Source organism: Crotalus tigris, unplaced genomic scaffold, assembly GCF_016545835.1.
Source record: "Crotalus tigris isolate CLP2741 ecotype Arizona unplaced genomic scaffold, ASM1654583v1 scf7180000019583.1695794, whole genome shotgun sequence".
NCBI lineage: Eukaryota > Metazoa > Chordata > Lepidosauria > Squamata > Viperidae > Crotalus > Crotalus tigris.
In genome coordinates this window covers 421,356-436,223 of record NW_024097605.1, presented here as the reverse complement: position 1 = coordinate 436,223, position 14,868 = coordinate 421,356, and the positions used below count along the sequence as shown (strand labels likewise).

General features: G+C 39.0%; 1 protein-coding gene across 2 annotated transcripts in view; it reads right to left on the bottom strand.

Moving 5' to 3' along the window:
• SLC16A7 (solute carrier family 16 member 7) overlaps positions 1–14,868 on the bottom strand; it is a 190,044-nt gene that overhangs the window by 167,039 nt on the left and 8,137 nt on the right. Inside the window, exon 2 of one of the 2 annotated variants that reach the window (XM_039363749.1) lies at positions 9,793–9,898. The exons of the other annotated variant lie outside the window; for it this stretch is intronic. Within the exon in view, the coding sequence (XP_039219683.1) occupies positions 9,793–9,834 (42 nt within the window). The 5' untranslated portion in view covers positions 9,835–9,898. The remainder of the gene's footprint in view (positions 1–9,792; positions 9,899–14,868) is intronic. 2 annotated transcript variants of the gene reach the window in all.

Here is a 14,868-nt window from a genome sequence, read left to right as displayed (position 1 = left end):
ACAATGAAGCTTTTTCTGAAACATATAAGCATTTCTCAATCTCTAAAACAATGTGGTCTATTTTAGAATAAATGTTAAAGGCCGAATCCCCTGCCCCTGGAAAATTGCATACCTTAAAATATTAGGCTTTTAAAATTATTTGGAGCTTTCAGCATTCTCAAGCTGCCTAGCATTTTTTTTTCTTCAAGTTGCAAGTCCTTGTCTTTAATATGTTGCAAATGTTCAAGTTCAGAAGTGAAACATTTCATGTATGTTCTCTTACCCGAATCCAGGTTTTTCTTTTCCTCATCTGTAATTGTCCTCATTTTGTCTGCCTATCTGTCTCTTTAACAACTGCAGTACTAATGCCTTTTCAAACTGCCTGCAAGCTACCCCCTCCCAATTCTTTTCTTGTTCTTTGTTCTCCCTACCTTTTGTCTGCCTTTCCTGGGAGAGTCCACCCAGAAAAAGGGGGGGGGGGGCAGAATCTTATTCTCATGTCTTTCAGCCCTGCATAGTTGACCCTCCCACAAACACAACCTTTGGAAGCAGAGCACACAGAACCAGATGCTGCCTCCATCCATTTGAGCCATGGAATTGGGTTTTGAATCCAGCCATCCATTAAAAAGCCACCATACAACCTGAGTGGAACATCTTCCCAAGTCCTACCATTCCCCCAGAGGCCTGTGAAAAACTACAAAGCAGAAGGAAGGAGTCCTGAAGCCACTGGTGCCATGTGAAGCCTCAGAAGAGAAAATTAGAAAGACTATGGGGGGAGGGTGGAAAGTCATTGTAAAACTTTTCTTTCTTGCCCATTTGTATTGTAACAAGCCAGTTGAATGTATTCATGGAGAGATGACATTTGGGAATAGTTGGCACAGCAAGTACTGAACACCTTGGACTTCTATCTGGTGGGAGGGAAAAATTATCCAGAATGTTTGTATTGCCTGTTTTGTAGAAGTAGCTGCACATACACACACAAACACACCATTGATAATCACATTGAGTCTCTTTAACCTACCTTCAGTGAAGTTCCAGCCTGATTCTTGCTCTGTTTCATTAAAACTTTGTAGGAACAACTTCCAACAAATTCCAAGGGGGAGAGAACCAGCCCTCCCCTCAGGTGATTTGCAATTCATATGCCCTGACTAAGGAAGCAACAGGAAAGAGATCCCCAAACCTCAGCCCTGAATATCTTGCACTGGTGGATTCAGATTGGGAGTCCTAGAGCATACTGGCATACTGGCTAACCTTAATTGGATGTTACAAACCTGGATGCACTGGACTAAGAGCTAAGGCAGGAAACAACCTTTGAAAATGGGCAGCCAATGGTAATGTACTGAGGAAAACCATGGCTGTGAAAATGTTGGGGAGGAATGTGCAAACCTGACTGGAAGCTAAAAGTGACATTCAACATTTGAAAATGATTGGCACAGAATACTGGACACTATAAAAAAAATTTCTACCTAACAACATTTTTGCCCTATCTTTTAGAACTTTATGGGTTGCAAGCTCCCATTTTGGGAGCCACTGAAGGGATCTTTTTCTGCTGCCTCCATTAATGTCTTATTTTTTGGCTTAGCAATTTAAAAGCTTGTCTGCCAAGTCTCCCTGACCAGATCAATTTTAATGTTGTGCCAATAAGTGTGACATTCTCACATAAGGCAAAAAGCGGGGATATTGAGAGAAGTCAAAGCCCCAGAGAAGGAAATATTAAAAAGCCAGAAAAATATATTTTTCCTCAAAAGGATTTTTAAAAAAGCAGAAACCAATCCTGCCCCCAACCAAGTCTCTGCCCCAAGCAGGAGCCAGCCTGTACAAATGCAAATGTAAAACTATCAGGAAAGCTGAAGCCAGGAAACTCAAGAAGACACAAAGACCTAAAATCTGCATATCCCACCTAGGATGGGACATAATAGGACTAATAGGTCAGAATACGTGACACAGGAAATAGCCTCAAAGTTCATGCCACAGGAACAGGACACTATTCCAAACAAAAGGCTAGAGAGGGTATAAAAACCTACTATCCATGTGCTCAGGTCCTTCTTTCCTCTGGTCTTTCCTGCAAGAACCATCTTTCTGCCTCTTCAATAAACTGTAACCATCTTCCCAAAGCAGTTGCCATGTTGCTTATTTATTCCCGGCTTGGATGAACCAAGATGAAGTTTTTACTTCTAACAGCTGCATAAAGAACTCTCTGATAAATTGAAAGATAAAAAGGACAAGTATAAGAAGTGAAAAGAGGGGCACATAACTAAAGCAGAATATTAGCAAATAGTCCGAGCCTGCAAAGATGAGCTGAGGAAAGCTAAGGCTCCAAATGAACTAAGGCTTGTGACCAAAATCAAAAATAATAAAAAAACAAACAGTCCAACTTATCAAAAACAGTACCATAAAAATAGATTAGAAACACAAGTTAAGATAGGCAAGAAAATGGTAAGTGAGCACCTATCCACCCTAGACAAGTTCAAATCACCAGGACCAGATGGACTACACTGCAAGGTTCTCAAGGAACTGGCAGATGTGATCTCAGAACCACTGAACTATATTTTTCAAAGATCCTGGAGCACTGGGGAACTACCAGAGGACTGAAAAAGAGCTGATGTAGTTCCTCTCTTCAAAACAAATAAAAAAGAATAGATCCAGAAAACTACTGACCCATCAGCCTGACCTCAATACCTGGGAAGATTCTGTAAAAGATAATCAGCGAGCACCTAGAGGCAAACAAAGTCATTACTAAAAGCCAACATGGGTTTGTCAAAAACAGATCATGCTAGACACATCTTACTGCATTCTTTGACCCAGTTACAAAATTAGTGGACCAGAGGAATGCTGTGGATATAATTTTTTTGAACTTCAGTAAGGCATTTGATAAAGTTCGTATAGGGTTTCCTGCCTGAGCAGGGGGTTGGACTAGATGACCTCCAAGGTCCTTCCATCTTTTTTATTTTTATTATTATTATTATTATTATTATTATTATTATTATTATTATTATTATTATTATTATTATTATATGCAAGAGTAAAAACCTTTCCAGCAGATGAACTTAAAACATTCCTCCTGCTAACTTTGGACTGTTCTTAAGAGTAAAGAGAGAGAAAGGGAGAAGAAAAACAAAAAAACAAACACAATTTTTTTTCTTCACTCTGTTTGTTGGCCAGACAAACAGAGTGAGGGTATTTTCTTTTGGTCACTTAATTTAAGCAGAATTTCTAGCAGAATTTTAAAATTCTTTTCTCTTTGGATTTGAAACAGTTAACAGTCACATTTACCTTTCACACAGAGACTTTGACAAAGATACATACACAAAGGCAAGAGAACAGAAAAGGAAACAAGTCTTAGTTTTACACATCCTAGTCGTTCCCACCATAAATTTCAATTAAGTCAAATTAGGGAAGGCACACATTTTAAACATACCACGTGGTTGCACAGAGAGAAGAGAGAAGAGAGAGAGACAGAGAGAGAATCACTATTTCTTATTTTCCCTTTAAGTACCTTTATTTAGCCAAATTGGTTTCCCAGAAAAGCCCTAAGCAAAGTCCTTTGTTTTTTAGATATAGTTTCTCTACTTATCTCTTTTTTCATATCTGCCTGAACGGGTAGCTGATTCCCGTCCCAGGCCTCAAGCAAGCTTTACACTAGGGAGCCTATCTTGACCCTCGAACTAGAACACCCCGTGATTCCCTTATATGCAGGGGTTCACTTTAGTTCTATCAAGTCTGGTGCACTAAAGCCTCCTAGTGAGACTTCCACTTACCACCACAGTTTTGGGTCAAAAACCCATGGAGCACTCTGGATCCCTCACAGAGTACTGGGATGCTCCTTTAGGGATTTACTACCATGGTTTCAGACCAAAAAATGAGTCTGTCGAGGACGCTTCTGCTCCCCTGCAGAAGATATGGGACACTCTTACCGGCTTTACCTTCACTTTTCACCACCACTGTTTGCAGGCTTCAAATGTCTGGGACGACCTCTGCTTGCTTTTCAGAGGTAAGGGACAGTCCTAGCCCGGGGCTTAATTTCCTAACTTTGCTTTGCTTTGCTTACAGGGCCTTACCAGCTAGTTGCCCAAATCCAATTCTTTCATTCACTCATTCCATTTCATTTTCAGACAGCCTTTCCCTAACAAAAGGTCCTGTGCTCTGGCCAAACCTCCATGCTTTCCAGGGTCTGCCAGTTGAACAGATCCTTTCTGTGGCTAGGAAAGACCAGAAGGAGCAGAATCCAACTGTGATTGGGAAAAGGGTCTTCTCACACAGACATACACACATTTCTCTAACTCCCCTGGGCTTTATAGTTAAAATTTAGAGGTACTCACCTTCACCTTCTTTCCAAAGCAGCCCTTGAGCTCAAACCCAAAAACTCCCTTTACTACCCTGGCTCCACATGGGCAAGGCCTGGGAAACCCATCTACAGACACAAGGGATCTGCTGCCGGCAGGATGGGGCTTACCAGTCTTAGTCCATTGGAGAGGTTAGCTTGGAGTCCCATCTCTGGGGTGCCAAATTGTGGGAAGTAAAATCTTCATCCTGGTTCATCCAAGCCGGGGATAAATAAACAACATGGCGACTACTCTGAGAAGAAGGTTGCAGTTTATTGAAGAGCCAGAAAGATGGTTCTTGCAGGAAAGACCAGAGAAAAGAAGGGCCTGAGCAAATGAGCAGTAGGTTTTTATACCCTCTCTAGCCTTTTGTTTGGAATAGTTTCCTGTTCCTGTGACATGAACTTTGAACTGAATCTGAGTGTGTTTTTCTAGGCCTTGGTATCTGTGGTTTAATCCTATTATCATGTCCTGCTTCCTTGGTGATGGGGCTAATGACTCCTAGAGTTTGGGTGGGGTATGCAGATTTTAGGTCTCTTTGTCTTCTTGAGTTTTCTGGCTCCAACTTTCTGATGGTTACATTTGCATTTGTATAGGGCTGGCTCCTGTTTGGGATAGAGAGATTTGGGGGCAGGGTTGGCTTCTGCTTTTAAAAATCCTTTTTGAGGAAATATATTTTCTGCCTTTTTTAATATTTCCTTCTCTGGGGCTCTGACTTCCCTCACTCTGTTGCAGTAGAAGAAAGCATTAACATTGAACCTCAACTTTTTACTTCTCTATAATATTATAAACTAGTCATTTCTATAACAACAAATGAATCTAATCAGTAAAGCCCCAAATCCCCTCCCCTTTTTTTCAGTCATCAAGTTTTTGACACCTTGCTAAACTCTGGAGGTACTCAAATATTCTCATGTCCTAAAAGTGGTACAATCTGTAAAAAGATTGAAAAGCCCTGTTTTAATACATCCATCTTATGAAAAAGAACCAGAATGATAAAGAATATCCAAAATATTAAGATAATGTTGATGCAAAAGATTTGTGTCCAGTTATGTCAATGTTCTCAAACTTTCTGCAAATGTATACTACTAAATAAAAGTTTGCAAAGTATGATCCTTTCTGGAAATTATTGTTTTGTCTTATTGACAAACTTATCATTTGGACAATGGAGGAAGATAAAAGCAGATTCTCTATCCTTGACTAAACAATACGTAAGATTTTACTTGAGGAAAATAAAAATAACAGAAACAGTGCAAGAAACTGACTATAATGCTGAAGCTCTTGATTTTAAAGGCTTCTACTTATTCAAGCACTTGGACCTGGATTTCAAAGAAAGTGATATAAATAAAATCAGAGGAATTATACGTCTATAAGATAAATGAATGAGATCCCAAGGTGAAGATGCATTTCATTTAAGTGTTCCCAACTGGTTATGCATGCAAAGGACATAAATTCTGAATCATATTTTGGCTTCATATATAGATTGCTAAATAGCCATATCTGCTTTAGAAGATGCAAATATTCAAAATAGCATAAATAAGCTAGAAAAGTAGATTGAAAATAACAGAATGATATTTAACCAGATATTTGAAGCAGTTGATTGGTAACAGAATATGAATTTGATAATTGCTGGAATGCAATTTTAGGTTGCATCAACAGAAGTAAATCCAAATCATGGGATGTAATTATTCCACTTTGTTCTGCTTCGGTATTTATTGTGCTTTGAGTATTATGTCCAGCTCAAGCATTACATTTTAAGAGATTCATAGACATTGTAACAGATTAAGACATGGAAACAATAAGGATTACACAGAGCTCTCCCTCACATGCATAAACATACAAACCATCTAGAAAAAATCATTTTGTCTTCTGTAAAATGAACTGTTTCTTGGGGCTTTAGCCAAGGAACTAGACAGTCTATTTTTCTACATCAATAAACCCAAATAAACATAGTCGCAGGTGGAGAAACAAATCGTAGTATTCTCTCTCATTGAAATTAAAAATAAAACGAACTATATTATCCTTGGTGGTGGAATTCAGCCAAACATAAGAAGTTCTGTCCTCAGTAGGGCTCAATTCAACAATTCAAGTCCACCCTTTTAGCAAAACAAATGCAAACAATTTTCTTCTCTATAGTGTGCAGTGGAGAGGGAGAGCAACAAAAGGCAGGGATCAATGTAATTAAAGCTCTTCATTAAAAGAAAGGATGCATACTTGGGAACTTGACATTTTACTTGGCTTGTACTTTAAGGTCAACAAATCCTTACTTATAAGGAGTCCATTATTTTATCACTGTCCTTGTGTAACTTCAAAAAATAGAAATGAAATAGAAAATGTCTTCTATTACAATAATCCTTTTTATAAATAACAATATTTCCCCCAACATTAATTACATTGGAGATGACATCCACTGGACAGAGGTACAAGTGTCATGTTGTAATATATTAAAAAAATATTACATTAATTTTTCCATGTTTCACAGAAAACTATATTGTATATAGTTGTACTTACATTAATACTTCTTGTTGCAAACACATTTATGAATTCTTTTTGTTGATAAAATAGATAATAGACCAAAAGCCTCAATCTTCTCTAATATTTAGTCCTAATACTGTGACAACAATATCCTGTATTCTTCATATGTCTAGGCTATGAGGTAGGGTGGCAAGATGAAAGTATTTTTTTTACAAAGAAAAACATCCAAGTCCATCTACATTTTGTAAAGTTCTACATCAAGTCTAACAAAAACATGTGATATGCTCTGGTGAGATCAAGGTTGAACTCTCCCGCCCAAAAGTGTGTTTGGTGCAAAAACAATGAACATCACCAAAGGTACACCATATCCATAGTGCTTTTGAGCTGCTTTTTTTTCAGCTGGAACGGAGGCTTTAGTCAAGATGGAAGAAATTTTGAACAGTTCCAAATATCAGTCAGTTTTGGCACAAAACCTTTAGGCCTCTGTTGAAATGAAGAAACTTTCATCTTTCAACATAACAATCCAAATCATATCCAGATCAACAAAAGAATGGCTTCACTAGAAGTTCAAAGTTTTGGAATGTCCCAGCCAGAGCCCAGGCCTGAATCCAATTAATAATCTGCAGGGTGACCTAAAGAGGGCTGTGCATAGGAGATATCTCGCTACCTGACAGATCTGAAGTGTTTTTGCAAGAAATAGATGGAAGATTCCCAAGACAAGATGTGCCATGCTGATAGACTCTACCCCAAAAGACTGAATGCTGTTATAAAATCAACAGGTCTTTGACAAAGTATTAGTTTAAGAGTGTGCATCTTTATGCAATCATGTTATTGCAAGTTTCTATTTTTTTTTTTTGTCACTGAACAGCTTATATGTCAGTGGTGGCGAACCTATAGCACGCGGATACCCCTCTGTGGGCACACGTGCCGTTGTCCCAGTCTTGCCTCCCCCCGTGACCCCTTCCTCACCAATAGCCCCCCTGGGGGAGAGTTGCCCCCGAGCGTGGCCCACACAGAGCAGCATAGCCAAGGACATGGCAGCCAGGCAGCATAGACAAGACTCTGCCCTCATGCCCCATTGCGCACAGTTGATGCTGCAGGGTGCAGGCAGAGGACGTGGCCGCCATGGTGCTGCTGGGCTGCCTGAGTGATCTGCAGCGGGCCCTAGAGGCGGTGAGTGGCCCTGCGGGCAGGGAGGGTGGGGGGGTGGACCGGGGCGGGGCCAGTTTTTGGTCACTCGGTCTCTAAAAGGTTTGCCATCACTGTTATATGTTATATTAAAGGTGGAGAAAATTCTGAAGTGTTTTAGCTTGGTCTAATGTTTTTACATCTCAAAAACTTGGCATTTTAACAGAGGTGTGTAGATTTTCTATATCTACTGTTCGGTGGGTAGGGGTCCAACTGTGGGTAGGGAACCAACTGTCTCTAAAGCTCCTCTCCCTTGTAATTTGTCCTTGAACCCGAATAGCCTTGTGACTTTCTGGAAATACAAAAAAGGAATTATTCAAAAGGCCTTCAAAAATTAGCTAATTAGATTTAGAACCTAATTTAAAGGATTCAATTTTGGATGTTACTCTTTTAATTAATTGTAGCATTAATTTTGTATCTTATTTTCTAAATTCTGTATGCTGCTCAGAGCATGGGTCTCCAGCCCCAGGGCTGGGACCCTCTACTGGGCCATGAGCTGTTCAGAACTGGGCCATCCAAAGCAGTGAGCAAGCTTGCCTGCATGTATCGCCACTTGCATGAGCAGCAGGTGAATGTGTGCTCCATTTGCACGAGCAAGGGCACACTTTGTATGAACTATATGTTTTTCTTTATTTCTCTTCATTTTGTTCTAAATGGTGTTCATTTTTATTGTATCCATTATATTTTCTCCTGTTTTCTTTCTTTCTTTCTTTCTTTCTTTCTTTCTTTCTTTCTTTCTTTCTTTCTTTCTTTCCTTCCTTCTTTCTTTCTTTCTTTCTTCTTCCTGTTTTTTTTTACACCCTATTTGCCTATTCATTCATCTCTTCTAACTGTCAGTGAAAAAGCCCAATATGGTACCACAGTTTCAAAAGTGCCAAATGTCAGCTTTTGAATAACCTCTTAAGAGGCTGGCACTTGAAAGGAAATGAGGACAGGAAAGCAACCAGTTGTCAGTAACTTCACTGACATGAACCAAAATGACATCCAAACTGATTGGTAACTGTGACCAGAACAATATACACTTCCTACTCAAACTTTCTTATAGCGTTCAGAAAAGCTTATGAAAAGACACTCATAATTAAAAAAAGAAATAAGACAGCATTGAATATAATGACAGACTATTATAAATATGGAGAGACAGATAAATATGTTTTCTGATTTCATTTTATATTATCTATTTTTCATTGCAATTTGAAATAAATGGAGACTCAGATACCAGCTCCATATATTGAATTGTATTTTAGACAGACTGTATTTTAGAAAGACAAAATATAGATATGCATTAGATATAGATAGTATTTATAAGTGATACAGTCATTTAAATGATTTAAAATTTAATCTTTGAAATCAACTTATTGAAGTAACTGCATTTTATTAGCTATTTTAAAAAGATGCTGCATATTCCTTGGCACTACTTACAACTCATTTATTTATATACCCACTCATTTAGATTGCTTATATAAATACATTCTTTTAGATTGGTACATGTATTATAATAAACTATTCATAAATAAGTATATATTTCCTCTTTCATGTTTATCTCATTATTAACAGAATAAAAGTAATAATTTACAGAGGTCATTTAAGTGTCACTTTATAGTTACTGGATGTTTTCATGTAAAATAAATACATTAGTTTATTTGAGTGAAATAATTTCTGTTTAAGTTTCTGTTTCTGTCACTGGTAACCCAACATGTTGCTGTATTTTCATTATAGACAATACATGTAAAATTAAATTAATTAGAAGTTACATGCCAAGAAATAGAAAGGCAAACATCACAATGTAATTAGATTACTAATTGAGTAAAAAGGAAATTTGATGATTGTTTACCTTAATATGTAGAAATATATACTGGCAGACACTAGATGACATTGAGCATTACTGTGTCAGGGTGCATATCTGAACAAGTTCCACATAACCTGACATGCTGATAAGCCTGTTCATGAAACAAGAGAAGCATATTTTGGCCTACTTCACCAGCTGGAATGAATTGTTATTTAGATGCTTGAGAGAGGACAAATGATGTGGCTAAAAATGTAAAAAGAACATTGAAAAAGACAATGAATGGTGCCAATGTGAAATATAAGGACTTTGATTGCATTATAATTTGTCCTTTTTGCTATCTAAATTTTACACATTAGAAGCTGAGTGTCAAGGACAAATTTCTTAGATACCCCAATATTCCAAATATCCAAATAAGATATGAATGACTTCAAGCCTTGCAACTCTGTTGCTAAAACATAGTACCTAATATAACTAACTTTCTTGAGTGGTATCATAAGAATAGATTTGAAACATGCATTTGGATGGTTAACTGAAGCAGAATTTAGCCTGATAAATAAGAAAGATTTTGTACCAAAGCAGAGTCCCTGCTTTATTCTCTTTTATTTTTTCTACATTTTTCAGTAGTTCCATTTTCACAAGGAAATACAAGCACTCAGTGCTTCTTCTAGGACAGTGGTTCTCAACCTTTCTAATGCCGTGACCCCATAAAACAGTTCCCCATGTTGTGGTGACCCCCAAGTGGGTGTGGCCACCAATAAGAGGGAGTAGAACAGCTGGGGAAAAGGGAAAAAAATGGCGGACTGCGTTGTTTGGTGACCCCCGTGAAATGGTCATTTGACCCCAAATGGGTCCCGACCCACAGGTTGAGAACCGCTGTTCTAGGACATGAGTACTTTCCTGCATCCTTCTCCCACTGACACAGACAACTAGCAAGCCACATTCAAAAAATATTATCATTTCTGATACATGCAATAGTCTTCTAATTTTTTTTCTCAAGACTATACACTTCTTCCTAATTAACCTAGAACTCAGAATGCACATGAAATAAATACCTGCATAATTTAATGAGAAGACATACATAGTTCAAGTGGTATTTAAAACTACCCCTTCCTAAAAATTATAAGTCAGTAGCTTTTTGCTCATTAAGAATGTTATTACATGGAATCAAAGGTTTTTCCATACATGCAAAACAGCTTATGTACACACATCTTATTAAGCATAGCAGAATTAGAGATTCAGAAGAGCTTCTGCATTTAATATTTGGGAACTATGAAAGAAGTTTCTTATTTCTTCTATTCCCAGTATAATGTATAATTTAATATTGAATATACTGTAATGTAGAAGCATATAATTAAAGTGTAAATTACTCCAATAAGCTTTGAAATAGCTTGAACAAAACCCACTATAGTAAAGTGCTATGTGAACAGCATATTCTCAAAGACCATCACTGAACCATGTTCAGTGTTTATAACTTGTATAATTTTCTATACTTTGCCTTGAGCAGCAATACTGAATATAATTTTCTATTCAATTCTGACTGAATTCTAATAAAAGGTTATAATAGAGTTCAGATACACTGTTAGGATCTCCATCATCGGCCTGGTGCCTTACTGGTTTCCTGCCATCAAAGGGAAAGGGAGAGGGGAGGCATGTGCAGTAACCCACACCTATGTATCTAATGGTGGGAAATGGGGAGGAGACGTAACAATAGAAGAACACCAGATCACCAAAATAGCTTGTACCAGGATCTTCAAGGCCATTTTCTCTGAGAATTGAATGTTACCAGTTTCACACCTCAGAGTTTCTCAAAACATTATACCAGCATCACATTGGCTGGTCGGGGGACTGGTCATAGGGGGAGGGATTGGAAGTTGGAAATAATAGCTTTGTATTTTGCACGGGAACACCAGATTCCCCCTGACTTTACTGCAACCAGTTTCTTTCAGTAAAGGTTCCTTTGCTTCAACTAAATGGAGACACAACTTTTACTTTCCTGAGAAAGCAAACTGGGGTGGATCTGACACATTGTCTCTGTTCTCATGCACTTAACTGGAACTTTGGACTTTCACTGACATTTCCTTACAGTTTGGCTAAATAATCTATTCTAATCTGAAAAAGGCAACTAATACAAAGATTGTCAGGCACAAGAGGAGAGCCTGAAAAGGTCAGAATGTAATTGTTGATATACTTTCTCTATTGATTAATTTGAAAATAGTTACTTTCATGGAACTGCAGATACATACAAATCCCTACCTGACTGCCAATGTTTTTTGTTAATCCATCAAAACAGGATTTATATGAGCAAATTCAAACTCTTTTTGAGTACTGACCCAACTAAAATATCCTCAATCCCCATATAATCTGATTATAAAATCATCAGAATAATTATAATACTCTCCTAAAGTATGGCTTATTCAAGTTAACAGCTTTAAATAAAGCCAAGTAACATGGAATTTCTCCCAGAATGGTTTTTATTCCTCGTGATTCACCAATTTATCCCTTTGTGTCAGAATCCAGTTATATTTCCTTTCTATCTACCTCCTCTGATCTAAAACCAATTCTCACCTTTCCCTGGATTCTGCCATATTCCCAAGGGGGATGGGGGGATATGCATGCAGGTTTATTGCTTTCACTTCCTCTATTCACTACAATGTAACCTTTTGTTTATTCGCCTTGGTGTCTGCTACCCATTACAATGTAACAAATTGCCTCCAATACTATGCATCCCTCTGAACTTCTCCTCCCTAACTGGGCAACTAGGAAAAGAGGGAGGGAAAGAGATACAAACCTCTGGGACCTGGTTTGCCAACTTGATGCCCTTCTCAGTCACTGTTCTGTAACAGCTGAAGTTCAGAAACTACCTTCACACAACAGGCCAATTCCAGGAACTAAGCCACAGAAATCAGAGCCAAGGGTAGTGCTAACCAAAGTTAGCGTTTGATGTACGCATGCTTCCTAGGACTTTATCTTAAATGGCTAAGTAAGTATTTTATGTAACTGGTGCTAAGGTGCTTAAATGTTTTATTAGGAAATCTTGCAGACAGAGTATGCCGTGTGCTTAGAGAAAAATGAAAAGCAGAGTTGAAATCAAACCAGCTGCAATTATTTGATTATTAATAAATATAGTTTAGTGATAGACATCCCATTTGATATGCTCATGGAATGGGGGCTTTCATTAAAAAATATGCATCATACAGTGTAGCTGGGACTTTACTTAAAATTTAAGTAAAATACAAATGTTGCCCATTTCTACTTTCACTGATATTCTAAATACAGATTTAGTGGTTGTGAGGTAGACTGAGTGCAGGAAAGCTTACACCATCATAAATTGTCACAAAAGATGTCACAAGAATATATCAGGGTGTTCTGTGTTGGAAACACACAGAGGCAAAACACACACCATTCTTCACATACACATACACAGAAATTCCAAAAAACAGGACAATTCCACTGTTTTTTGACAGCTCCAGAACATTTTACCTAAAAGGTAACATTTTAAACAATTTCCCCATAGAAAGGCAGCATTAAAAAACCTTCTATGAGCGGGTAACCCCACATGTCCTTTGTTGTGTATTAACCCATTTTTTATAATGGCAGTTATAAAGCAGTTACATGATTATGTTTAAATAAGGCTCTAACCGTGGTGTATTGTAACAAGCCTGCACTTTAGGCGGCAAATAGTGTTTTAAACTGATTGGCTGCCACCTAGTGGCAGTCTAGTATAAATAGGAGTCAAGCGGCTGTTAGAGCCACTTCTGTGTTGATTCAATAAAAGAGTTGTTACTTAACCTTCAGTCTCCTCAATGCCTCACCGATCCCAGAACAGAACAGTGGTGATGAAGGTGGGATATGCTGCTAAGGAAGAAAGAGCTGAAGCACTAACCAGAGCCAGAAGTCAGCACCCTGGTAGGAACTGTGTTCCCCCCCTTCTACCTGCCAGCAAGCCACGCTGGAGGCATCAGTATCCTGAGGGATCCGTCCCCAGGACTCGCACAGAAGCCCTTAGTAGCATAAAGCATTGAAAAGACTCAGCAACAGTCAGCTATGGCCAAGGCCGGCAAATTGTCTGAATTTGACATTTCGCACAAAGAGCAATGGAGCTCTTATGTCTCCAGGGTGGAAAATTACCTGAGAGCAAATCAGGTGAGGGAAGATGGACTAAAGGCTGCTACCTTGCTATGTGTATGCGGTCAGGCGACTTTTGACATAGCAGAAAAATTGATTGCTCCGGTCAGTTTGGAGTCGGTCACCTACGCTGACTTGAAGCGAAAACTTAAAGAACACTTCGAACCAAGACTGTCCATCATTGCATGGAGACACGTGTTCAAGCAGAGAAAGCAGCAGCCTGGGGAGTCACCTGCAGAGTTCGTGGCTGCCCTGAGACAGGCATCCAGACTCTGTGAATTCCCAGATCTAGAAGATCAGCTCAGGGACCGACTGGTATGTGGCCCGAGAAACAGAGACTTACAGCAGAGGCTGTTTGCAAAGGAGACCTTGACGTTCCAGGATGCATTGAAAGAAGTGATGGCAGAAGAGGTCGCCGGAGGAGCAGTCAAGGCTTTACGACCCTCAAAGAATTCCCCCAGTCAGACAGCTGTTCACCATAAAGACACAGAGAGAACAGATGACCTGGATGAGGACGTTGAAATCAACTGGGTGCAGAAGCTTCCAAGAAGAAAACAGCAGTCATTTGACAAGGCAGCTTTCTTTCCTAGCTGTGCTGGCTGCAGAGAACGGCACCAGTGATCAGAGTGCAGATTCTGCTCAGCCATGTGCCAAGCCTGCGGCAAACAGGGGCACATCACCATCGTCTGTAAAGGTCGCCAGAGGGAATCTCCATCTGAAGAATTCCCCAGGAGAGGTAAATGGGCCCCGGGGCAAAACAGAGTAGGATTCTGCTCCGGGAGGAGGAACATCCTTAGAACAGGAGCCCATCGCCCTCTCAAAGAAAAGCTAAGACTCAGAGTCAGGCTACAAGGAATTCCATGTTCAATGGAACTGGACACAGGGTCAGACCTGTCCATAATTTCCTACAAAACTTTCAACTACATCTGCAGACATGGCGGGAAACGAGTCAGACTCAAGCCGTCAAATTTAGTATTGACAGACTTTCAAAACTCC